The sequence below is a fragment of the Garra rufa genome, chromosome 18 (genome assembly GCF_049309525.1).
Source record: "Garra rufa chromosome 18, GarRuf1.0, whole genome shotgun sequence".
NCBI lineage: Eukaryota > Metazoa > Chordata > Actinopteri > Cypriniformes > Cyprinidae > Garra > Garra rufa.
The window spans coordinates 17,730,860-17,758,328 of NC_133378.1; the positions used below are offsets into that span (position 1 = coordinate 17,730,860).

Below are 27,469 nucleotides of genomic sequence, written 5' to 3' on the forward strand. Positions count from 1 at the left end.
TGCCTGGGTGTATGCACGTCTCAAGTTTATATACGTAAGTTATTCACAAGTGTATATGCATTCATTACTATAACAGAAGATGTATTGGTGTGGATTTCATATTAGTGTGCACGTGTATTTCATATATATATATATATATTTGAACATCCAATAGTATATACATGTATATGTGAGTAATTTATAGGTGTATATGCACGTGTTTTATGTATGTATTGATAAGCGGAGTTTGATTTAAATCCTACATGGCGCCTCATATTTTGCAGTGTGGATGAATAATAATGAGGGGAGGAGTTTTTGGAAAGGGAGGGAGACTGTAGGAGGAACAGAGCAAATTATGTTTAGTACGTGCACCAGATCAGAGAATATACTGAGACATAACAGACAGAGAGCATGAGAATAACATATAGACGCACTTTGCTGTTCTATCTGAAAGCTGAACGAATAGAAGCACATTTAACTCTGTAGGCAAAATGAGTTTTGACTGACAGCGAACAGAATGTTTTGGCAGTAGTCCCATATATTTGACATAATTCCCAAACAAAGTTACAATGGTAGACGGCGGATATCTAAAACAGATTCAGTGTCAGCATAGAAGGAGTGGACGTGGAATGGACAGAGCATTATATGGCTTAGTTCGTGAAGAAAACTGTGGATTATATCGCAAAGTGAAATACTTACAGTGAAGAAACGGAGCTGGCTGAAGGTAAGTGCTGCTAATCAATCAACGCTCACATGTAGCGACTTCTGTTCGCGGGCACTACTGAACTGTCACTCACGTGCTCCCTTCAGGCACTACAATGTCAAACGGCTTTAATATCGGTAAATACATGTACATATTTAATTATTGAATATTGAGTATTCAACCAAATAAATACATAACGAACTTGCTTTTCCAGTTTTTAAACATAATGCAAATTAAAACGATAACCTAAAGAGTTAAAACTAGAATATTGTGTGTATATATAGTATACCGTTATATATATAACGTTATAACGTTACCTTTTTCAAATTATCTCTGGACCAACGAGGTGAATTGCAAATGTAGCCTAATTTTACTGTTAATCGCGATAAATGTATCTATTAGCTTATTCTTACTGTAAAGACTTGAGGTAAGAAACTTCATGATTTCTGACTTAATGATTTAAAATGACAGGAAGTGTTTGTAAAATGTTCATAATTTGACAGGAAGATCATGTAAAATATTACAGTTAAAACTGTTAATTGCTTAATTAAGTTACCTTAAATTACTGAAAAATGTTCTTTGTAAAAAAAATATGAGTTTGCCTATTTTACAGTCTACTATAACAGCATATTTTTGTTGAAGCAACCCGTGTACGTTTATAATAAAATATTGTTAAACCGTGTTTTTAGCATAAAATTAGTCATCTGATAAACTGTAAAATGACGTTTCCAGAATTCCCTGTGTGATGCATCGTATTTAAACATATTTTATTTGAATAGGACTAGGTGTAGATAACATTTGATATTGCTTAGTTATTTAGTGTATTGAATGTCGTGTTACCATAATAATGTGGGTAATATTGCGCACATTGTAAATGCTCATGGAAAACATCATGGGCTGTGTTTCATTGTTTAATGTTTTAATAGTTCAAGCACGTTGATATATGAACTGTAGCCTAATAAACAGCCGCCACAATGCCATCTTGAAATGCCTGAAACACTATCATCATTGTTTATGAATTTCTGACAACCATATCCAGTAGCTGCCAGGTTTTGACAATATATCAAAACAGATTTTTTTTTAGAGTGCAGAATATGGGCAGCAGCAACCTACTAGATTGAAGTTAAAATCAAAGTTCAGTTTAGAGTCAATGTTAATATAATTAACTTGTAGAATATAAAGTGATATAAAATACTTATTACATTATTGCAGTTCATCACATTGTGAGGTAAACACCCATTCAGACCAGTAGATTTTGATGGCTGAGGTCAGCTGGAAAGGTCGCAGTGTATCCATCATCCTCGTGTACACACACTGGAGCCTGTGTGTTTCAAAGCGACGCTAATTGCTCTTGTGCTTTTCATTTTCCTCGTAATTAAGACTTTAGAAAGCTTTACAGTCATCCATGAAAAAGCTTTACCCACGAACAGCCGCTGAGTCACTGGACATTTTCTTCATTGTGATTATGTGGGGCGGTCACGTTTATGATTGATTGACTCATAAAGGATTTTGTGAACAGGAACCATGGCTTAGATTAATGTATGTAAACTAACGAAAATTTTCATTTGACATTACATGCAATAATCCAGAGAAGAAAAACTTAATGCAGCAAGCTCGTTAAAATCTTTAGAGCACTGCATGCTTAATTGTTCAGGATTTAGAAAACAAAAGTAGCTATGCGATGGAACCTGTTAACGCTGCAAAACTGGAATCACAGTCGTCTTAAATAAACATGGGTGACTGCTTTTGTTGAAACCTTACAAAGGTTTCTAAATCTGTGGACTGAGAAAATTCCTATATTTAAATGGTGTTTACCAGAGCTGCATTAACACAGGTTGGGTTCATGTCTCAAAAGTTAATGTGCCTGCCAAAGAACTTTGAAATCACTGAGAGAATCCCGTTATAAGTAAACAAACATGCAGCTTTTCTCTGTGAACCTGGGAGGTTTCAAAGTCCACCGATGCCTTATGTTTCCCTTGTTGTGTATGGCTCAGCCTTTGCAGAATAAAGCAGGATAATAGAGTATGGACCGTTTGCTTATATTGCATTTGTAGTTTCGGTTGTGTTATTTTCATCTTTTCAAGGTTTCGGTGTGTATTTAAAGACTGTTGCAATGTGATCTGTTTAAACAGGAATATATGTGACAAGTTAATGAGTAAATGTGGGGTAGTCAGTAGTGCATGAACATCATTCTCACACACACCCATTCATACATCATATATACAATTTGTCATTTGAAAAGACTCTAAATTAAATATCTCCAAACAAATGTTTGTCACTACTATACCTCACTGTAAATATCTGTCAGTGTTGGAGGAATGCGGGTGTGTTTTTGGGAGGGACTCTGGGGCTCTGACCCAAGCACGGAACAGAGCTGAAACATAAAAGGACAAACAGACAGTGGAAATGGGTTAGATAAACAAAAGCGCTAACACATGAAAATAGGTGGATCACACAGTCATCCTTCCTGTGGTGCGGCTGTTTTCCTGTGATTGACAAAGACGTAAAATAAAGAAGAACTGAGATCTACTTGAAAGTGTTTTCTTTTTCTTTCTTGGAAACAGCAAGAATAGTTAATAAAAGCCACAACTATGTAGAATAATCAAAGATTTTAAAGTTAGATATATGTACAGTTGAAACCAAATGATTTAGACAACTAGTGAAAAAAAAATTATATTTTGCAATTTTTTGTAATATACAGTATATATGACCCTGGACCACAAAACCAGTCATAAGGGTAAATTTTTTTAAATTTAGATTTTTATATTATCTGAAAGCCAAAAAAATAATCTTTCCATCGTTAGAATAAAATAATATTTAGCTGAGATTTGAAAATCTGGAATCTGAGGGTGCAAAAAAATCTAAATATTGAGAAAATCACCTTTAAAGTTGTCTAAATCTTTGCCCAAAGTTCGTAGCAATGCATATTACTAATCAAAAATTAAGTTTTGATATATTTATTGTAGGAATCTTACAAAATATCTTTATGGAACATAATCTTTACTTAATATCCTATTGATTTTTGGCATAAAAGAAAAATTGATAATTTATACTTGTGCTACTTATGACTGGTTTTGTGGTCCAGGGTCACATATGTGTGTATGCAGGGGCGTTTTCTCAGAGAATGCAAGGGATGCAGTGTCTTCTCAAGGTATTGGATGAGAAAAAAAAATAGTACAAAAATAAAACAATGCTAATATACTAAATCTAACATTAAAAAGTATATAAATCACTTGTTTTCTAAAGAAACATTGTCCTGTAAAGTTACAGTGCAGCCCACTGAGTTTTAACAGACCCCCTAAAGCTTTGGTGAGTTTGTTGGGGGGTAATTAAGAATGAATGGGGGAAAGTCACATGAGAGGAGGCAACGCCTCTATCACGATATGATTGGATATGACTGGTTATGTTGAGCTGTGATTGGTTAATGCGATAAATCCCGCCTCTTGTGTTTGTGTGCATTCTGTGTTTGCAAATCAGTCCGAATGAACAATATAAAGGCGTTAATGCAAGGACTAATTAAAAAAGTAATTAAACGACTCACACATTTAGATATAACTTTGTTACGTCAAACTAAGACATAAAATGGCATGAAACGTGATCTGTGGGAGTGTTTAGTGAGTAATAAGTGAAATTTAAAGTAAATCTCAGTGTCTGGGACCAATATTTACTGAGCTTTGATGACTGATGATCTGAAAAATTTAAAAATAGCTCAAAGTTAACTATTAAAAAGAATTGCTGAACATAAGTTCAAAAATAAAATATATAGTTTAGTTTACATAGTTACTGCCTTGAGTTATTATTTTGGAATAAATGTAAAATGCTTAAAAACACTAACTTGATGAAATTCATACTTGGCTTTAATAATGTCACATAGTTAAATGAATATTTGACTACTCTCCCAAAAATAAGGTGCAAAATCTGAACTATTTCTTTTTAATTGTACATCATAACTTTTCTTTGTTTTTCATGTTCCGGAAAATCCTCAGACTTTCAAATCACTTTCAGGCTTCATTGGGAACAATACAGATTTTAATGTGTTCTCAGACTTTCAGGCCCCACAGTAAGTGACTGGCAGACAGCTACTATTAGAAAAGAGACACACAAGTGATCTGCTGGTTAATTGCCACTTTCTCTTCATTCCATCTACTCTCCTCTATCCATTCTGCTTTTACTTTACAGATAGGGAGGCTGCACTACACAGTAGCTTCTCCTGCTGTAAAGCATTCCTGGGAGACGTTCATAAATTAAGGATTACTTTCCATACACATATTTTTCACCTAGTCTACCAGACAAGTACGCACACAGATTCCAGTGTAGCCACATAATGCACTACTCTGATGTGCTGACGTACATTGATAAATTCCTTATCAGCACTTCATCGCTGCTTACTGTGAGATTGGGCCATTTATACTCAGTGGCAGAAGGATAAAATAAACCATCCTGGGTGAACATCTAAGACTATTTTCTATTTTCAATATGAGTATTATGAAATGTAGTCTTTGCCACACAATTAAGTGTAATTTATTAGGTAATATTTGTGGTGCTGGAGGTAAAGACATTTCTGACCTGTTCTACCTTAACTGTCATCTATTTTCTCAGTCAAGGTTTTGCTCTGTTCTAAATTAAGTCTTTGAGGAGGATTTGTGTTTGTATTTGATAGCACAAGACAGCTTTAGAAAGTGCCGCTTAAGGGTCATGGGCTCACGTCCCAGTGCTCCCCATGTGCTGTGGCTTGACCGTCCTTTCCTCCTGTCATGTGACCCGGGGTTGGCACCGAGCAGCCACCGGTCTGGGAAGCATCACTTTTAAAACCCGTGAGAGTCATTCAGCAGATGAGATCTGAAAGGTAGTGGTTACATCTGACCATCAACATTAAGAGCTCAGCTGCAAAGTGAAGAACCAGGTTGAGTTTTGCTCAAACTGTTATTGTGCCATTGCTGGAACAGATCAGGAGATATCAAGGACAGGCTGATCTGGTAAAAGGATGATATTTACGTGAAAGTCAGATTCTGTGAACAGCAGAGGTGAACAGAGAGAGGATACAAACTGAGAGAGGAGCAAAGGAGCAAGAGAGACGGATGAGTGCACTGCTGCTCTCCACAGTTGGCTTTCACATCCTCCACTCTCATCTCTTCTTTTTCCATCTGCCCCCTTGACCTCTAAGCAGAGCACCACGGGAAACGTGGAATATTTTTAGTATCCATCTGATAACCAGCAGATGGAGGTTTGAGAAGCAGAGAACACATCTCTGATAGCTTTGGTGTGGTTTTGATCAGATTCTTTGATTGCTCTTTCATTGATCTTTCAAGGTTCCAAAATGTTGGTTTTCACAGCAGTGCCTTAGAAGAACAATTTTTGGTTTGTTTTGGTGAACAGCCATTGTATTATTAGTGTGAAGAACATTTTAAAAACCTGAAGAACCTTTTTTTTACTATTAGGAACCTTTTGTACAATGGAAAGGTTCTATGAATGTTAAAGGTTCTTAATAGAACCATAGATGCCAACCTTTTTTACCCCAGATATTAAAACTTGTATGGCTTAATATAACATTAATGATGTAGTAGAAAAGCCATGAAAGAGTTACGTTATTTGAAAAACCCACATCGTTTTATACATATTTTGGACTATGGGGGGCGCCATTATTTCGATGATGTCAAATGGTTGCACTCGATGCGCTACTTTTTACTATATTTATTGCAACAAAACTCAACACAACAACTGAAATACTGTTACAATGTCCACAACTACAAAAAGAGCTTACAGGTGGTGATGGATATAAGTGTAGGCTTAAACCAAGTGCTGTACTATCGATTTTTCCCCTCAAGGAGTGAAATTGGCACAGAGAAACTCTTTCAATGGCTGTGGCGTCACAACATTGGCATGTTTACATCCTGCCAGGATGGCATTGAGCGTTTCTTGTCTTTGACACTTGTAAGCACTTTCAGTAGCTGTGGTCGACTAAAAGCCTCATAGGCATCAGGTCTAAAGTAAAGAAAACAAAAACGTGGGTCTTTAGGAAGTTTTATTCATCCACAGGCATCTTCCCATTTTTCTTAACGCTAACAAAGCAGTGAAGACTTGCATCGCTTCTCTTATTGTCCTTCGACTGAAAATTACAACCAAAAGCCAAACAATGTGGCATCGTAACAGTATTTTATTTTCTGAGCTGTGTCCAAAATATGCATAGAATTATGTGACTTTTTAAGGTAACGTAAATCTTTCTACTACATATCTCAATAAGAGACATAATTTACGTTATATTAAGCCATACAAGTCTTAATACCTGGGGTTCCCTTTAAAAATAAAGGTTTGCATCTGATATTTCTGAAGATTTTCTTAGTAGAAAAATCTGAGTTGCCAGAGATTCCATTTGCTCTTTGTGTAGTCTCAACATGAGAAATGAAAGAGATCTGATTTTTAATGCTTTATCTTGCGGGAAGCCTCGTCTGAGCGCTTCATGCACACATGCCTAGCAGGGGCACATCACAGAGCCACTTTCAGCCTCCTGATGAATAGCCGGTGCCAGCACATGTGCATCAGACACATTTAAAGACCCAGAGCGTGTGAGAAGGCTCTTTCTGTAATTTCCCAGGAGGTACCAAAGTAGGTAATGGAAAGTACTTGGGACATGCAAAGAGTGCGAACAGACGACAAACTGGACAGCACGAGCGACTGACGGGCTTTCCGTGGGCAACATCGAAGGAAGACCTTGCCAGGCTTTGTGTTACAATTGGAAGGCTTTCATTAGGACTCTGTAACCAGCACAGCTCTGAAGTGGCTATTTCTGTTGTGAATTGATTATGCAAACGAAAGATGAAAACGACCACTCCAGATGGACTGAGAGAGTGAGAGCAGGAAGACTGAGTGAGTGAGAATGAATGAAGTGAATGAAATATTGCAGGTCTCTGAGACTTGGACTTAAATCAAGAGCTAATTTTAAAACAAACCGCACTCGAAAGCTTTCTGGTTCCATTCTTGCTAATCTTCACATAAATCATAAACACGCTGACAGGAATACACCCATGGAAGGCTAAACAACACGTACGAGCTAACAAACAGCAGAAGAATCAAAGAAAATGTCAAAGAAAACAAACACAAAGCACAACCACACAAAATCAATGCCTTGTATTCCAGAGACTACAACATACTATTCAATATCCAAATGATTTACACGACCATTCAGAAGCTTCAGTTCGGTAGGATGTTTTTAATGTTTTAAAATAAGTGTTTTATGCTCACCAAAGCTGCATTTGGTCAAATATACAGTTAAAACAACAAGATTTATTACTTTAGTCTTCAGTGTCACGTGATCATTCAGAATTCATTGTAATATGCTGATTTGTTGCTCAAGAAACCTGTTGAAAACAGTTGTGCTGCTTAATATTGAGGATTTATTTATTTATTGCAGGATTCTTTGACAGAACATTCAAAAGAACAGCATTTATTTGAAATAGAAATATTTTAGCATTATAAATGTCCTTATTTCTAGTTCTGTTTAATGTGTTAAAATATTTAATACATTAAATTAAAAAAATATTAAAATATTTTAATTTAATGCTGAATAAAAATATAAATTTATGCTGAATAAAAAAACTTTGCACATTAATCAAATTTAAATCAGGCTAGTCTTTTCAGCCTGTCTGTGTGAGACTTATTAAAGGATTAGTTCACTCCTGAATTAAAATTTCCTGATAATTTACTCAGCCCTAATGTCATCCAAGAAGTTCATGTCTTTCTCTCCTCAGTCTAGGTTTTTGAAAAAAAAAAAAACATTTTAGGATTTTTCTCCATATTGTGGTCCAAATTGCAGTTCAATGCAGCTTCAAAGGGCTCAAGAAGATCGCAGCTGAGGAATAAGGTCTTATCTAGCAAAACGATCAGTCATTTTCTAAAAAAAAAGAAAAATGTATATACTTTTTAACCACAAATTGCACTAGCTCTCCAATGCGCATCTATGACTTCACCTATTACGTAATCAAGTTGGAAAGGTCACGCACAGTTAGTTCTTCGTCTGTGTACTTCATTTGTGGTTAAAAAGTATATAAATTTTATTTTTTCACGAAAACGACAGATCGTTTCGCTAGATAAGACCCTTATTCCTCATCTGGGATCGTGTAGAGACCTTTAAAGCTGCATTGAAACTGCAGTTTCGCCCCTCAACCCGTTGATCCCCGTTAAAGTCCTCTATATGGAGAAAATCCTAGAATATTTTCCTCAAAAACCTTCATTACTTTTTAACTGAAGAAAGAAAGACATGAACATATAGGGGTAAACAAATTATCAGGAAATTTTAATTCTGGAGTGAACTAATCCTTTAATACAGGGGTTTTCAAACCTGTCCTGGAGCCTCCCCTGCCCTGCACATTTTGTATGTCTCCCTTATTAGGCACACCCAATTCAGGTCTTGCAGTCTCTACTAATGAGCTGATGATTTGAATCAGGTGTATTAGATGAGAGAGACAAGCAAAATGTGCAGGGCAGGGGAGGCTCCAGGACAGGTTTGAAAACCCCTGCTTTAATACAACCACACATTTTCTCCTCATAGTGGCAGTGCTCTTCGCAATAACCCAGACTGTTCTACCTTTATTATTAGATGTTGTTTTCTTAAATGCTTTTGCACTTTTACTCCTATTTGATTTCATATTTTCTTAATACCACTATGCATGTATGGTAAATTAAAAGCCCTTTCAAAGTGTGCAGTTTATGAGCATATTCAATAAATTAGGCAAAAATTAAGTTTAATGTAAGTAAAGGCAAGCATTTTCACAAAACTTACTCTTGGACCCACCATTTCAGTTATACCGTAGAGTATGTCAGCACATCATAATTACAGACACCTTTAAAGTCTGCCTCCATTTAGCCCTTGAAAGCCTGTCCTCCTACCCACCTCCCCCATCCATGCCTCACTCATTCACTGTGTATCCAAAAGAGGGATTTAAACCATAAGTGTTCCCATATCCCTTTCATAATTTTTTTTTCTCAGTCTCACCGCAAATAATTGTAAAGTAAATCCCAAGAAAATCTCAGATTTGCCTTTCATATATTTGCTAAATAAATGTTCTTAAATGTGTTTTAGCAGCTGGTCATAATAATCCACACAGCATCTTAATGAGGCAGATATACAGAGATTCGAGGGCTTTCTAAATGTTTTATGTGGAGGTTGCAGAAAGACAATGACTCAAAGCTGACATTAATACATTCATAAACAATTGTATTATTTGTACTTTCTCGTTTGCATTCCTTTTGTTCCAAACCTCAAAACTAAACTCAAAAGTCTGTTGAGTACATGTGTAGTTAATGAAAACACAATGATTTAAAGGGACAGTTGATGACAAAAATGAAAATTCTGTCATTAATTACTCACCCTCCAAAACCCATAAGACAAATTCATCTTCGAAAGACAAATTAAGGGTGTGTTCGCACTTGTATTTCGGTTCGTTTGGTTCATTTGGTCTGGACCAAAAAGGAAAATGATACATTTGGTCCTGATCCGCTTAGTGTTCAGTTCACACTGGCATTTTTGACAGCAAACCTAAAGATACCGAACCTAAAGGCATAGTGATACGTTCACAACCTGATTGGTTGGGTTGAATGACGTATATTTTGTGACGGAACTGACTGAACACTCCAAACAAAAGAAAAAGGTGAACACGCTTAGTTCAGCAGACGACATTATGTCGCATATTGTCTTATCTTGTCATTACTTCCTGTTTTTGGTTTGTTTACAAGTATTTGTTCTGTGTCGCTTTTATATTTCAGTCGAACCACACCGGAGTTTGTTTGGAAGTGGACCGAGACCCATCTTTTTAGCAGTCTTGGTCCGCTTGTTTGGTGCACACCATGGTTCGGATAGCAGCATTTACACTTACTTAAATGAACCGCACTAACAGAGCAATCGCACCAGAGTTTGTTTTAATCTAATCAAACATGACAAGATATTTGTTTTTTGTTAAATCCTAAAGCTTACTGACCCTGCATAGACTGCAACGCAACTACCACGTTCAAGTCCCAGAAGTTAGTAAGGACATTTTTAAAATATCAGTGGTTCAACCGTAATGTTAAGACGCTACGAGAATACTTTTTGTCACATGGACTATTTTAACAATGTCCTTACTACCTTCTGGGACTTGAACGTGTCAGTTGCGTTGCTGTCTATGCAGGGTCGAAAAGCTCTTGGATTTCACCAAAAATATCTTAATTTGAGTTCTAAAGATGAACAAAGGTCTTGCGGGTTTGGAACGACATGAGAGTGAGTAATTAATGACAGAATTTTCATTTTTGGGTGAACTATCTCTTTAAAATGATTTAAGAGCTTTCTCTAAAAACAGGAGCTGAGATGGAGCATTTAATTCGAGACGATATAGGAGACATCCTAATGCCTCATTCGATTTAGACGCCTCCATTCCTTTACTCTTCTGCAAGAGCTACAGAAATAGCCAACAAAATGAAATTCATTTGACCTAATTTTATTAAAATGATTTACAACTGTTTGTTTAACAATTTAGGCCAGTGAGGGATCAGTGTCGGGATGTTTTGGTTCTGCCTCTCATGTCTGTCCTTCTCGTTGTAGGTCATGAGGATGGCCTCTTGGGAAGAGAATCTGGGTCAGCCCAATCGCTCTGTGCTGGAGATGGAGGGGCCACCGGACCTGTCCAGCTCCCTCTTCAATCTCAGCAGCAGCTATGGGGGCACGGGGGCTTTCCTCTGGTTGTTTCCATCAGAGAATGTTACATGGACCACCACAAGGCCCACAATCCAGCCAGTTGCCCCTCCACGGGTACGGGACCAAGCCTTGGCCCAGGCGGAGATCGGGGTGCTGGGGTTGGTGCTTGCCCTCACCACTCTGGGTAATGGATTTGTGCTGTGGGTGCTGCTGCGTAGGAAGAAACATCACGCTCCCATGCACCTCTTCATGGTCAATCTATGTGTGGCTGACCTGGTAGTGGCCTTCTTTCAGGTAACAGCCTATTGAGACTATTAAAAATGATAAGTGCAGTCAAATGAGCTTAACAGCTAAGTAATTGTTGACCTAAATGGAAACATATAGTGAGACTACATTTATTAAAATGCAGTTTAAGTATCCCGTGTGGGAGTAATGTTGTGTCGGAAGGGAAGTTCTAGATATTATTAGGGCAGCATAATTAATTTAAAAAAATGAAATCGTGATATGGCTTTGTGTGATTATCAAATCTCAATAACTGCAGTATAATTAAATAAATGAATGCTCTACATGTTTAAAAGGAAAGTTCACCCAAAATTGAAAATTCTGTTGTTAATTACCCACCCTCATGTCATTCCAAACCCGTAAGACATTTGTTCATCTTCAGAACACAAATTAAGATATTTTTGATTAAATCTGAGAGCTTTCTGACCCTGCGTAAACAGCAACACAAATACGCTACTAATGCTAAGGCCCAGAAAAGTAGTAACACAGAACTGACACGGAAGGGAACAAATTGTTGAATAAAGTCATTGTTTTTATTTTCTTTACGCACAAAAATTATTCTCATAGTTTCGTAAAATTACGATTGATCACTGATGTGATATGCACTATTTTAACAATGTCCTTACTACCTTTCTGTACCTTGAACGTGCAGTTGCTAGTCTATTTAACAATTTTTCTAGACAAGTGGTGCTAAGGGAGGTGGAGGGTTGCGATCTCATTGGCTGCAGAATGAGCAAAGGCCAATCAGCTTCTGCCATGTATTAATTGATGTAACTGCATGTAAAAGGACCTCAGTATGTGCCATCTAGAGTTTTTGTGCCTGAATGATACAGTTGAAGTCAAAAGTTTACATACACCTTGCAGAATCTGCAAAATGTTAATTATTTGAAAAGAATAAGAGGGATCATACAAAATGAATGTTATTTTTTATTTAGTACTGACCTGAATAAAACACATTTACATATAGTCCACAAGAGAAAATAATTAAACATTTTTTATAAAAACGACCCTGTTCAAAAGTTGACATACACTTGATTCTTATTACTGTGTTGTGACCTGAATAATCCACAGCTGTGTTTTTTGTTTAGTGATAGTTGTTCATGAGTTCCTGAACAGTTAAACTGCCCGCTGTTCTTCAGAAAAATCCTTTAAGTCCTTCAAATTCTTTGATTTTTTTCAGCATTTTTGTGTATTTGACCCCTTTCCAAGAATGACTGTATGATTTTTAAAATCCATCTTTTCACACTGAGGACAACTGAGGGAACTCGTATGCAACTAAAACAGAAGGTTTAAATGCTCACTGATGCTCCAGAAGGAAACACGATGCATTAAGAGCCAGGGGTATAAACTTTTGAACAAAATGAGGATGTGTACATTTTTCTTATTTTGCCTAAACATCATATTTTTTCATTCAGTACTGCCCTTCAGAAGCGACAGAGGCATGATCCCTCTTATTTTGGTAAAATAATAAACATTTAGCAGATTCTGCAAGGTGTATTTAAACTTTTGACTTCAAATTTATGTCTTTATTTTGTCCTCAGGTGCTGCCACAGCTGGTGTGGGACATCACAGAGCACTTCCAGGGGCCTGACGCTCTGTGTCGCTCTGTCAAGTATTTGCAGATTGTCGGGATGTTTGCATCATCCTATATGATCGTTGCTATGACTGTGGATCGGCACTATGCTATCTGCTGCCCCCTGCAAGCATATCGCGGAGGCGCACCCTCTCGCTGGAACACCCCCATTATAGTTGCGTGGGGCCTGGCCCTTGTGCTTAGTTTGCCACAGGTAAACGATCTTACTTACAGGTAAGAAGTAAACGCTTACAACTGTTTTGTCAAGCTCATGACTGTCTCCACCATTGCACGCAGGTGTTTATCTTCTCGCGGTCAGAGGTGTCCCCTGGGGTGTTTGAATGCTGGGGCCACTTTGCTGAGCCATGGGGTCTTAAAGCATATGTCACCTGGATGACTGTGGCTGTATTCGTATTGCCAGCCTTAATCATCACTGTCTGTCAGGTATCTCCAACTTTTTTCTTCTGAATCTCTCACTGCCTACACATTTTTTTAAATTAAATGAAAATTAAAGAAAAGAAATTTTGACATTTCTTGTCTAACAATGCTTTATAGCATTAGGACATGGTGTATATTATGCAAATATCGAAGACTTGGCTTGTTTAATGGGAATTAGATGTACTGCAGGGTACAATCTGTTGACTCTGTCAGTTTTGGGTGAAATTCAGAATTTAATAATTGGCTCCTTTTTAATTCATGAGTTGGATGTTGAATTTGAATGACAGGATAAGGAATTTACTTAATTGCAATTAGAGGAAATTCACTGTAACACCACAGAGGAATTTCCATAGCCCAAAACAGGTTTGGTAATCATTTTTATGTATTTAGGCTTTCTGTTTGCTTATTTTGCAATGCCAAAGACATTGGTTTGATTTCTCTGAAAGCATGAACTAATAAAATGTATACATTGAATACATTTTAAGGTATACAAAAAGCGTTTTCTAAAACTGTTACTGACCAGTAATAGAAGCCACTTTCCACCACTTAATTAAACATAAATAAAGTAATTGCAACTGTTCATCTTACAATTCTGACTTTTTACATCTTGTAGTTCTGACTTTTTTTCTTAGAACTGCGTGATACAAACTTGCAATTCTGACTTTTTTCTCGTAATTGCGTGACATAAACTCAGAATTGCGACTTTTTATTTAACGTTTCTGACTTTTTTTTGTAATTGCGGGTTTACATCTTGGAATTTTGACTTTTTTCTCAGAACTGCATAAAACAAACTTGCAGTTCTGACTTTTTTCTTAGAACTGCGTGATACAAATTTGCAATTTTGACTTTTTTTCTCATAACTGTGTGACAAACTTGCAACTGCAAGTTATAAAGTCATTTGAGAAGTAAACTCAATTTTGAGATTTTTTTCTGACTTCTTTTCTCAGAATTGCGATACAAAACCTGCAATTCCAACTTTTTTTCTCAGAACTGTGATATAAACTTGAAATTCTGACTTTTTTCTCATAATTGCATGACATGAACTCACAATTGCAATTTAAAATTGTGTGTCAAATTCGCAATTCTCTGCGTTTATATCTCGCAATTGTGACTTTTTATCTCACAATTAGGACTTTTTCCTTGCAATTGCGAGTTTACGTCTGGCAATTCTGACTTTTTTTCTCAGAACTGGGTGATACAAACTTGCAATTCTGACTTTTTTTTCATAATTGCGTGACATAAAATCATAATTACAAGTCATAAAGTCAGAATTGTGAGACAAATTCGCAATTCTGAGAAGTAAACTCAATTCTGAGAATTTTTCTGACATATGCAACTTTTTCCCCAAAATAAACGTAACAATAGCCTTTTTTTTTGACCATTTATGACTCAAACATCTCCTGATGAGCATACTGACACCTTGTCAGCTCACAGTGGGTGCACCTATAAGCCTGTATCCTATTTTTCCTATTTTCTGTCGGGTCTGATTTTTCGCGCACTGTCTGCAGATGTGACGTCAAGCGCGTTCATGTTAAACTTTTCAGATCACTCTGCCACCACCGCTAGTCAGCAATTAGCCTACATTCGCAAGCAGTGCAATGGATTGTGCGAATACACAGAAGAGACCCAGGACAACTCTGACACCAACAGTAACTCCACAGAAGACTAAAAAAGTTAAACCCCTGACAAGTGCCCGAAAAAGATCGAGGACTGAGAGCGACCGGCACCGAGCAAGGACTAGAGTGAACATCGGCTTCGCATTTGAGCCTTGGAGGGAGCTCAGATCTGTGTCATTTTGTGACACGTTATCTTCATTTTATGTTACAATTTATAAAACACTCAAACTATTCAAAAACAAACACTAAAATATACAAACACTATTACTATATAACTCCGAAGCACTACTGTGCATTTTGTTGTGTTATATATATTGCAAACAAACTTAGTTTCTCAAACAATATATGTATTTGACTGTTCTTACCTCTGTAAACATAATGTTGACTTCTTTGCAGCGGATGCCTTGTCAAGTGTGTACGTACGAGCGCGCTGCGAGAGCGAGCAGAAAGGAAGAGCATTTCCGTTTTTTGGCCACAGGTGTCAGTCGTGAGTTTAAATTTCAGTAAATTGCATATAGCCCCTTTAAGTCAGAATTGTGAGATATAAATTATCAGTTTATTTAAAGTCAAAATTGTGAGTTTGTATCATGCACTTCTGATAAAAAAAAATATATTTTTATTGTGAGATAAAAAAAAAAATCGCAATAACATTTTTTTATTCAGTGGTGGAAACAAACTTCTATAGACCGGCAACTGTTGCCATGTATAATTTTTCTCAGACTAGCTTTTGCTCTTTTTCTAGTGTAAGGCTATGGAGGATCTGTGTACCTAGAAAGTTGTAAAAACAGTTTTATTCAAAAATATAGTACATTTATTGTAAATGTAAAGTAAAGTAAAATGCTACAGAAAAAAAAAACTGTTAATAGATTAACTGTAAGTTAATGTATATGGTTAAAAAAAAAACGATGTCAGGTAAATAGTTTACCATCACATTATATGTATATTTACTGTAGAATACTGTCAAATGTATGGTTTTTGGAGGTAAAAACTATTAGTTTAAATTTAGTTTACTGTGAAAATGGTAAAAAGAACATTCCCAGAAGTCCTGTAACACATCCCATATGATTGCATTTTAAAATGTATTCTTAGTTTAATTCTAAATGGCACACTCTGGACTCTGGACCCACAGTGGGAGTATTTTTACGCTGATGTATCTCTTGTTCACCTCAGGTTCGCATCTTTAGAGAAATCCATGACAATATCTACCTGAAGTCTGAGCGGGTGGTGACGGCAGAATTTAAAAGGAACTCTGTCTTCTTCCACTTTCCTCAGCGGGAGGGAGGCAGAGGAAGGACCAGAGAGAGATCCAGACAGAGCAGACACAGCTACCATGCTGCTGACAGCAGTCTCAGTCAAGCTCACTGCAGCCCCTCACATCATGCAGGAGAGGAAGCTTCTTCCTCAACCTTATATGATGGCTACTCTCATACTATACCCTGTAGGAGCTCTGTCTACGAGCCCTCCATCCAAACTCACCTGCAAAACCCCACCAACCATCTCTCAGACCCCTCCCATTCTCAGTCATTATCAGCCAATAGCGTGTGTGCGCTGGCTGGACACCCAAATACCTCTGGAGCTTCTGAACTGTGGCCAGACGTGCTTCCAGATGCTTTTCCCCTTCCGACCGACTATTCGCACCCGCCGCCTCTCCCAGGTGTGACTAAGGCCATGTCTAAGACGGTGAGGATGACTCTTGTCATTGTGCTGGTCTACACCATCTGCTGGTCTCCTTTCTTTATTGTTCAGTTATGGGCAGCCTGGGACCCCGACCCACCAAACCAAGGTCAGACTTTAAGCCAACAGATGCATATACATGTTTTGTACAGTCACACAATAAGGCTTCTTGGATGCTAAACAGGTTCATAGCATAATAGGAGATATTCTGTAATAGGAAATTACTTCACAATCAGGCAGCAAATTTCATAAATATATTAAGCAGCAGAACTGTTTTCAATATAGATGATAATAAATGTTTCTTAAGCAGCATGTCAGCATATTAGAATGATTTCTAAAAAAAAAATCATGTGACACTGAAGACTGGCGTAATGATGCTGAAAATTCAACTTTGCCATCAGCAGGGTGGTGTTCATAACCAAACAAACAGCGCATTCTCCAGGAATATCTCAAAAACAGAGATGCCCGTTCTTGGAAATCTACCTTCCCGCAGAGTTTTGTTCCAAGCACAATCAAAAACACATGAATCAGTTCATCAGGGTCTTCAAGGTTGCTTGGAAATTGCAGGCAGGTGTGTTAGAGCTTGGCTGGAACTGATGTCTGTGGGAGGGGAGATCTCCAGGAGCAGAAATAATCAATCATGTTTTCAGTGTGTCCCCCTTTTTATTTTCCTCTTCTTTATTTAACTGTCCCCTGCTTGCTTTTCCCTTAACACATAAACAGACAAACACCTGCTCACTCACCAGAGTATTGGGTAATCTCATTGGTATTTACACCTTTGTAATAGACTGGACTTTCTGCACAGTTTGACCAGCCACCTGGCAACCAAATCACTATGAAAACCAGCACAAACCGACTCCTAAAGATGCGTTTTAGTCTTTTATATATATATTGTTTTTGTTTAGATTAGAGGACTTGGTATATGGCTTTTATTATTATATTTCGCATCTCACTGGCCTTTTTCATTATACATTACTGCTCGAAAGCTCTGGCTTGAAAGAAATTTATTCATTAAGGATGCATTAAATTGATCAAAATGTTAGTAAAAACATTTATAATGTTAAAAAATTCCATTTTAACAGAAGTTTTGAACTTCTTTTTAAACAGCAAATTTGTATATTAAAATGATTTCTAAAGGATCATGTGACACTGATAACTGATGTAATGGCTGCTGACAATTCAGTTTTGCCATCATGGGAATAAACTACATTTTAAAATGCATTTAAATATATTCAAAAGTTATTTAAATTGTAATAATATTTCACACTATTTCCAATTTACTGTAATTTAATTAGATAAATGCAGCCTTGTTTAACATAAGCGACTTAAATAAAAATGTTATCAAACCCAAACTTATGAACAGCTGTATTATGTATACAGTGCCTTGCAAAAGTATTCATACGCCTTCATTTTTTCACGTTTTGTTATGTTGCAGCCTTATGTTAAACTGCTTTACTTTTTTCCCCACATCAATTTACACTCCATACACCATAATGACAAAGCAAAAAAACTAATTTGTGACAACTTTGCAAATGTATGAAAAAACACTGAAATAAGTACACTGCATTAGTATCCATACCCTTAACTCAGTACTTATTTAATGCACCTTTACAGCCTCAAGTTTTTTCGGTATGATGCAACAAGCTTTGCACATCTGCATTTGGGAATTATCTGCAATTCTTTGCCTCACCTCTTCACCTCTCAAGCTCTGTCAGCTTGGATGGGGGCTGGCAGATTTTTTCAGGTTTCTCCAGAAAAATTTGATTGCATTTAACCTAAGGCTCTGGCTGTGTGCTTAGGTTCATTGTCCTTTTGGAAGGTTAACCTTCTGCCTTGTCTGAGGTTCTGAATGCTCTGGAGTCTTTATTAAAGGGATGGTTCACCCAAAAATGAAAATTTGATGTTTATCTGCTTACCCCCAGGGCATCCAAGATGTAGGTGACTTTGTTTCCTCAGCAGAACACAAACAAAGATTTTTAACGAAAACCAGTGCAGTCTGTCAGCCAAATAATGGGAGTGGATGGGCACCAGACCTTTAAAAGTAAACAAAAACATGCACAGACAAATCCAAATTACACCCTGCGGTGTGTATACTACGCCAGAGCGCGTGCACATGTAACATGCCTGATGCTAAACTCGTGCTCATGACAGATGGATGTGGCTGTGTATCAAAGGTAAAAATTGATATAAATACTGTTCAGTTTTTCGCAAAAACCGATCGTTTCATGTCTTAGGACATCAATGTATCGTCACGAGCCGCAGGGTGTAATTTGGATTTGTCTGTGCATGTTTTTGTTTACTTTTAAAGGTCTAGTTCCCATCCACTCCCATTATTTGGCTGACAGACTGCACCAGTTTTCGTTAAAAATCTTCGTTTGTGTTCTGCTGAGGAAACAAAGTCACCTACATCTTGGATGCCCTGGGGGTAAGCAGATAAACATCAAATTTTCATTTTTGGGTGAACTATCCCTTTAAGGCTATCTCAATATTTTGGTCAGTCCAAAATTGTCAGTCCCTGCCACTAAAAAGAAGGCCCCACATTATGAGACTGCTACCAGCACACTTTCCTTTTGGGATGATACTCTGCAGGTGATGAGCAGTGCCTGGTTTCCTCCAAACATGATGCTTGGAATTGAGGTTCATCAGACCAGAGAATCTTGTTTTTTCAAAGTCTGAGGGTCCTTTAGGTTTTTTTTTTTTTGCAAATTCCAAGTGGGTTTTCATGTGTCTTCACTGAGGAGATGATTGAGTTTGGACCCCTTCTAGAAAGAGTCCTAGTTGTTCCAAGCATCTTCCATTATGGATAATGGAGGCTACATGCTTCTGTGAACCTTCAGTGCAGCAGAATTATTTTCTGAACTTGATGCAAGCCTGTTTCTGAGCTCTACAGGCAGTTATTTTGACATCAGGGCTTGTTTTTTGCTCTGATATGCATTTTCAGCTGTTAGACCTTTTCTGAGAGGTGTGTGCCTTTCCAAATCATGTTCATTTAAACAAATTTGCCACAGTTTAACTCCACTCAAAGTGTAGTAACATCTAAAAGCGACGTGAGTGCCCCTGGGCTAAATTTCAAGTGTCCCAGAAAAGGGTATGAATACTTATGCAATGGAATCATTTCAGTTATTTATTTCTAATACATTTGCAAAGCTGTTACAAACCTGTTTTGTGCTTTGTCATTCTGGTGTATGGAGTGTAGATTGATGTGGAAAAAAGTAATTGAAAGCAGTTTTCACATAAGGCTGAAACATGAAACATGAACATGAAAAAAAATAATGGGGTATGAATACTTGCGCAAGGCACTGCATGTATGTATTATGTATATTTTTCCCTTGGTTTATGATGATATCTGTCCTAGTTAAAGCAGTTATTTCTATAAAGTGTAACACTATTGTGTTACAGGCTTTATTACTAATGCTTTTCTAAGCAATTTTTAAGACTTTTGCCCGACAGATGATAAAACAGGGAAAATCTCATAAACCTTGACAAATTATATTCACACAAAGATATCGCAATTTTGTAGTGCTGCCATGCAGTAATGAATACAAGTGTTATTTCCTGGCTTTGAGTTTGCATTTATCTCTCATGCAGGGGCTGCTTTCACTATCCTGATGCTACTAGCCAGTCTAAACTCCTGCACTAACCCATGGATCTACACAGCCTTCTCTAACAGTGTGTCCCGTGAGCTGCTCGCACTGCTGCGCTGCCATACCAGATCCCCACGCAGAGGTTCGCTGCCGGACGATTCAACCGCAACTCACACATCAACCAACACCAAGGACTCCATATACTGACCTCTGGCCTGATTCGACTGCACGCACACACACCAGCACACGGCAAACACACCACAGACGTGACGGGCTAGATCCTGTCCCAGATGCCAATCTTTGCCCATGTTGATGACATAGGGCACAGCTGGCATCATAAACACCTTTTTAGAATTTAAAATGACAAATGGGACGCCCTACGGTCTTGTGAACTTCACGGACAAGTGCCAGCTGCACATGTGTGCAGAAAGTGTGTTGTTTGGAACAGGACTGAGGTAATGTCCTGACTACTTTAGATTCAGGTACATGGCGGTTACACAATCTGAAAAGCAGATACTGATCTGTCATCAACAACGTTGCATCTGTTACAAAGACAAAATCACGTTGCCATGCACAGTGCATTTTACAGACAGCTGTCTGGAAGCAAAGGATCGAAGATCCTCCATTCTTCTCTATCTTTCTTTCATGTCTCAACCAAGTGTTTTTATAGATTAGGGTTGCAGGATTATATCAGACTTTACAGTCTAAAGTAAGCGTGGAAAATGCGATAACGGGAAAAGAAAAAAGGCATGTGAACAGTGCATACAAAATGGACAAAAGGTTATCTGGCTCTGCTCCGGACAAGCTTCAGAAGACCAGCGGCAAGATGAGAATAAGAGCCTGAGAAGTTTAAGGGAACATATCCACCACCAGCAAGAATGTTATGAAAATATCAGCCTGATTGTGGGAATCAAACACAAGTGGCAGCTTAGAGAGACAGTGACTTTCCGAATCATATTTAAACTATATAACAAATGTAAAGCGTTCAGAAGACACTGTGAATTACATTGGTCTACAGTATTAGCTATTAAATGATTAGAGTTCTGGCAGTGGAAGGTGTTATAGTGGGCAGAACATTTGACCACCTCTGGACACAAAAGCTGAGCATGAAATTTAATTTTCTGTGTTGGTCATTTTAGTGGTTTAATGTACCAAAGCAAAGAAATAACACATTGTTTAGCAGCTGTTGATTGTGTAACGCATTTCAGTACAACCAGTACTATGTACGCATCCTCACAGTTCTGGGAAATCCTTGTAAAAAAAAAAATCAATAGCATTTTAATTTTCTTTTTATATGTTTTGGGTGAGAAATAACTTTTTTTTTTTACACAGAAGAAACAGGGTAATGGTAGACGAACAGCAATATACAGGTCAATTTCCAGTCTAAATATTGTAGGTAGCAAAATTCTGAAATTCTGGGAGCAACTGCTAGAGTTGAAATCTCTACGTTATGTATATACGTGCACACTAATCACACCGATTTCAGTCACACTCATTCATCACTCTTTTAGCTCTACCTCTGGTATTTGCTTGATTTTGTGCTCATCTGGAAACAGGGGACCATTCAAATGCTTCAAAGTAACTTATTTGTACAGAAAATATTCTAAACATTATAATTAAGATGTTTTGAAGAATACAGAAAAAATACTACACTGCAACTTAAGCGCCTTATTATAAAAAAAGTATTATATACATATGTACATGTATGTTTGCAACGCACAGATTCCTAAGGTACTCAGTCAGTGCACTTAGAAATTCAGTAGTGTCTGTAGTAGTTTTAGGAGGCTAGCTCAATCTCACATTTCTGCTTGAAGAATTATTATTATAAACACATTTCAACCATAAATTCATTCTGGAAGTCCAAAACTCGCTTACTTTAGTCTACACAGCTTGAAAAGAGAGGAACTCACATTTTAGGGACATTTGTTGTATCACATTTCATGTTTGATGACAAAATGATTGACATTCTTGCTGAGTGGAAATGCATTTTCATTTTCCCCATTTAACAGAAGGCAACAAATCATGTCATTTCCATAAACAATCAGTCTTGATTGGGACAAATATACTGTTTCTCAATATGATATTTATTGTCTAACAGTGTATCAATGACCTTGATATACTGTAAACTACTAACTGTTGGATATTAGTAAAAAATAGTGATTAGATATTGGAAACATTCAAAAAACAAATTGCTAGTGACCTTTTTGTTATATTCAATGCATAATAGGTAATCATAGAATCATTTAGCACATATGTGCAGTACCTAAAATATGATCAACATTGTAATAAATTATTTTTTATATCAACTTACTCTTTGTTCTTCTTTATTTTGGTCCTTAATTTCTTCATAAGGTAAACACTTGTTTATAGGACAATCCATAAACTTTGTGGGAGAAAAGGAGAAAATGTTTTTCACCTCAAGAACACCATTTTATCCACCTTTTTCATCAACTCTTAAGTTCCAGTTCATCATCCGCTGTAGGTAAATAACAAGAAGAATAACAACGTGCGGTAAACAATAAAACTGTTTGCAGTACAAACCAGTGTGTTCATACAGTAATTAAGATAATACATTAAAATAACATGGTAAGACACCAATTTGCAATATCAAGCATTAAAACAAGCCGTTTGATTCCACATTGGATGATGTTTCCAGGTACTTTTAAGCTTAGAACTTAATTGCAAACATTATATGACATAGCTGAACTGAATTGTAATTTTATGAGAACTGACTATAGATAGAAACACTTCCCCGTGTCAGCCTCCTGGGTATTTTGTGGCATGTGAATGGCTATGTGTTGTTGGAAGGACTTATGAAACAATAGAGCTCAAAAACGGAATGCATTAGATATGGATTTCCAGTGCAGAGAGGACAGAGGAAACTGTCTGCTGGTGGATTTGCTTTCGGTTTACTCTGCCTCTGCTGACTGGCGTGCTTTATCTCACTGGAGCTGACAGGCAGACGGGTGCCGTGGCTAGGGTCAGAAGAGGTGGCCGCATGTACCTGTCTCCTTCCTTTATGCAAAGAAACCTCCTATCATCTTTAAATCAAACCAAAAACATGACAGTCTTTTTTTTTTTTTTTTTTTTTTTTTTTTGCATTTCTGCATCTCAAAAGAGGAAACCAGCTGCCTGCAGCTTGACTCTATAAGGAGAAGCTTCTGTGTTTTAAGAAAAAATTTACACAACCAGTCAAAAGTTTTTGAACAGTAAGATTTTTTTTTGTTTTTAAATAAGTCTCTTCTGCTCATACATAATTATTACACTGTATGCAGCCCTACACAGTAAGCAGTAAGCAGCTAGTATTCCATTCCAGACATTATTCAGTCTCTATCCATTTCACGCTGTTCACTCTTAGTATCCCATGTGGCTCTTAAATAACCAGTTAACAGGGTTTAACACACATGTCAGAATGTGGTGTGCATTACAGTTAATCTTTTCTTTCTAAGTGTCCTCTGGTGGTGATGATCACGTCATCTTTGTAGAGGTGTCTTGCAGCAGTTTAACTGAGATTTTAGATTAGGAGAGAAGCCACATTAATACTTTTATGCCAGGAATACCAGATGAAACTACACTACCAGTCAAAAGTTTTTGAACAGTAAGATTTTGGTAACACTTTCTTTGAAGCCTGTATTTATAATACATTCTTAAGGCATTATAATGAATGCATAATGCATTATAAAAATGTTATATCATCTCATGAATAATCATAACAACTATAATACATTTAAGGTTATAACTTTTAAGAGTATGATTATTAATAACACAAGATACACCATATGAAAAATAAAGTAACATAAGTAAAATGGCAAGATATGAGACTTATAATGCATTAACTATAAGAAGTATAATCCATTGTGGATGCAACATGTTCATTGTGTTATAAATCATCAAACTCTTAAAAGCTATAACCACAAATAAGTAAATATTATAATACATTAAATCTGTCCTTATGAATACTCATGAGATGATATAACATATTATACAGTTTTTATAATGCATTATGCATTCATTATAATGCCTTAGAAATACCCTTAGAATATATTATAAATATGGGCTTTATAGAAAGTGTTACCAAGATTTTTGTTTTTAAAGTCTCTTCTTCTCATCAAGCCTGCATTTTTTTGATCCAAAATACAGCAAAAACAGTACAATTTTGAAATATTTTTACTATTTAAAAGAACTGTTTTCTCTTTGAATATATTTTAAAATGTTATTTATTCCTGTGATTTCAAAGCTAAATTTTAGCATTATTACTCCAGTCACATGATCCTTCAGAAATCATTCTAATAATCTGATTTGCTGCTCATAAACATTTAGTATTATTATTATGTTGAAAACTGCTGAGTAGAATTTATTCAGGTTTCTTTGATGAATAGAAAGTTCAAAAGAACAGCCTTTATTTGAAATAGAAAACTTTGTAACATTATAAATGTCTTTATCACCTCAATCAGTTTTGATCAATTTAAAGAATCATTGTTAAATAAAAGTATTCATTTCTATAATTATACTGACAAAATTATACTGACTTTTAGCTTTTGAATGGTATAGTGTATAATGTTACAAACACTTTATATTTCATATAAATGCTGATCTTTGGATCTAAAATATTGATAATAATAATAATTATTATTATAAATATTTGTTGAACAGCAAATCAGCATATTAGAATGATTTCTGAAGGATCATGTGACACTGAAGACTGGAGTAATGATGCTGAAAATTTAGCTTTGATCACAGGAATAAATCCTATTTTTAAATATATACAAATAGAAAAAATTATTTTAAATAGTAAAATATATTTTTTGAATGTACTGTTTTTGCAGGCTTAAAACATTCCAAAGTTTGGGGTCAGTGAGATTTTTTTTTTTAAACCTGCATTTTATTTGAACAAATAAATATTACAACTTAAAATAACTGTTTTCTATCAAATATTTCAAAATGTAATTTATTCCTGTGATGCAAAGCTGAATTTTCAGCATAATTTCTCTCAGTCACATAATCCACAATCATTCTAATATGCTGATTTGCTGCTCAAGAAATATTTCTTATCATTAATATTAAAAACAGTTGAGGTGCTCTATATTTTAATGGAAGCCATTATTCATTTTTTTTTTTTTTGAGTCATAGAAAGTTGAAAGGAACAGCATTTATGTGAAATCTTCTGTAACATTCTGTAAAAGTCTCGACTGTCACTTTTGATCAATTTAATGCATCCTTGCTGAATACGGTTCATTTCCTCAGACAATATAAATAGCAGCTTGCCATCTCACTTTCCCTTCTTGCGAAGACAAAAAAGGTGAATCTTTTCGACTGTTACACCACTCAGTCTTCATGCCTAGAAACTGAGATCCGAGAACAGCTGCAAAGGGTATTTTTGGAGATTGGCTGCAAAAATGCAATTACATCAGAGGCCGTCGTTGTGTTCCATCTATATAGACCCTTTGGGGCTCATGCTCTCCATACTCAACTCAAACCAGTATCTGTTATCCTAATTTACTCAAGCTCATATGACAGACTGTTACTGCCTGTGAAACAGATTGCCACACACTTAAATCAAATTGTCACTGCAGTTCTCTATATCCATGACTGGGTGCACATTTTGATTTGGTCATTTCATTAATTAATATAGTACTTGTAAAGTACACTATGCTGACATGAGAATATTTCTACTAAGGATTTAAATTATACAGCTCAGCATTTCAGACTGAACTGGCAACTTGAGTTTTGAACTATTTATAAGAACAGTGACCCTTTGCAGGAAGTTTGATTGACAGGCGATGTCATCCAAGATGTTCATATCTTTCTTTCTTCAGTCGACAAGAAATTAAGGTTCTTGAAGGAAACATTCAAGGATTTTTCTCCATATTGTAGACTTCAATGGGGATCAACGAGTTGGAGGTCCAAATCGCAGTTTCAGTGCAGCTTCAAAGGGCTCGACACAATCCCAGCGAGGAAAAGGATCTTATTTAGCGAAACGATCTGTCATTTTCTAAAAACAAACATTTGCAAACTTTTTAATCACAAAAGCTCAGCCTCACACATTACGTAAGCATTACATATGAGATAGTTTACAAAGTGTTTACAAAGTGCATGTGCAAAGAAAGACAAACAGCCTTTACAAAACAAAGTAAAACAATGTCAGACGATTTTGAAGTTGGAGGAGAAAATTATATTTTAATTTATTTTCTAGAAAATGACTGATTGTTTCGCTATATACAAGGTTCCCACACCTTGGTTAACTTCAAATTTAAGGACCTTTCAAGGACTTTCCAGGTGCAACACCCACAAATTCAAGGACTTTAGGGTGTGTTCACACTTGTCATCTTTGGTTCGATAAAAACTAAATCAACAAGCGGGCAGAGACCGCTAAAAAGACGGGTCTCGGTTCACTTCCAAATTAACTTTGGTGCGGTTTGAATGAAATATGAACGCAACATGACCAAATACTTGTAAACGAACCAAAAAAGGAAATAATTACAAGATGCAAGGCTATGTGACATGATTTCATGAAGAGAACACGCGGTGTATCTAAAACAAAATTAGCAGAGGGCAAATGTGGAGCAACGAGGAGATAAAGTGCCTTTTATAAGCTCTTTGTGAGTTTGCAGGTGGTGAAAATAAAATCATATACACACAACCATGAGTGCGCTTAGTTCAGCAGACAGCATTAGGTGTAGTCAACATAAAGCGGCGTTGAGCAGACCGATCAGCGATTAAGTCGAATGCACCTTTTCCTTTTGTTTGGAGCGTTCAGCGAGTTCCGTTGCAACATATACGTCATTCAGCCCGACCAATCAGATTGTGAACGTATCACTATGCCTTTAGATTCGGTATCTTTAGGTTCTCTGTCAAAAATGCCAGTGTGAACGCTAAGCAGACCAGGACCAAATGTATCATTTTTCTTTTTGGTCCGGACCAAATGAACAAAATGATCCGAACTACAAGTGTGAAGAC

The 27,469-nt window shown here is 36.6% G+C and overlaps 1 protein-coding gene across 1 annotated transcript; it reads left to right on the forward strand.

Annotated features, from left to right (window-relative positions):
* The first annotated feature begins 384 nt into the window (after positions 1 to 384).
* LOC141290728 (vasopressin V2 receptor-like) lies at positions 385 to 22,744 on the forward strand. Its single transcript, XM_073822822.1, has 6 exons — positions 385 to 703; positions 11,253 to 11,639; positions 13,169 to 13,414; positions 13,498 to 13,644; positions 16,425 to 17,037; positions 20,517 to 22,744. Exons 2-6 carry the CDS (start codon positions 11,256 to 11,258, stop codon positions 20,717 to 20,719), a joined length of 1,593 nt encoding a protein of 530 aa, XP_073678923.1. The 5' UTR covers positions 385 to 703; positions 11,253 to 11,255; the 3' UTR covers positions 20,720 to 22,744.
* The last annotated feature ends 4,725 nt before the right edge of the window (positions 22,745 to 27,469 follow it).

What these genes read in the sequence shown, in the direction of transcription:
- LOC141290728 (XM_073822822.1), top strand. Translation starts at nt 11,256, where the DNA reads ATGAGGATGGCCTCTTGGGAAGAGAATCTGGGTCAGCCCAATCGCTCT. An exon ending in TAATCATCACTGTCTGTCAG is followed by an intron (nt 13,645 to 16,424) that starts GTATCTCCAACT and finishes TGTTCACCTCAG; the next exon opens with GTTCGCATCTTTAGAGAAAT. An exon ending in CCCCGACCCACCAAACCAAG is followed by an intron (nt 17,038 to 20,516) that starts GTCAGACTTTAA and finishes TCTCTCATGCAG; the next exon opens with GGGCTGCTTTCACTATCCTG.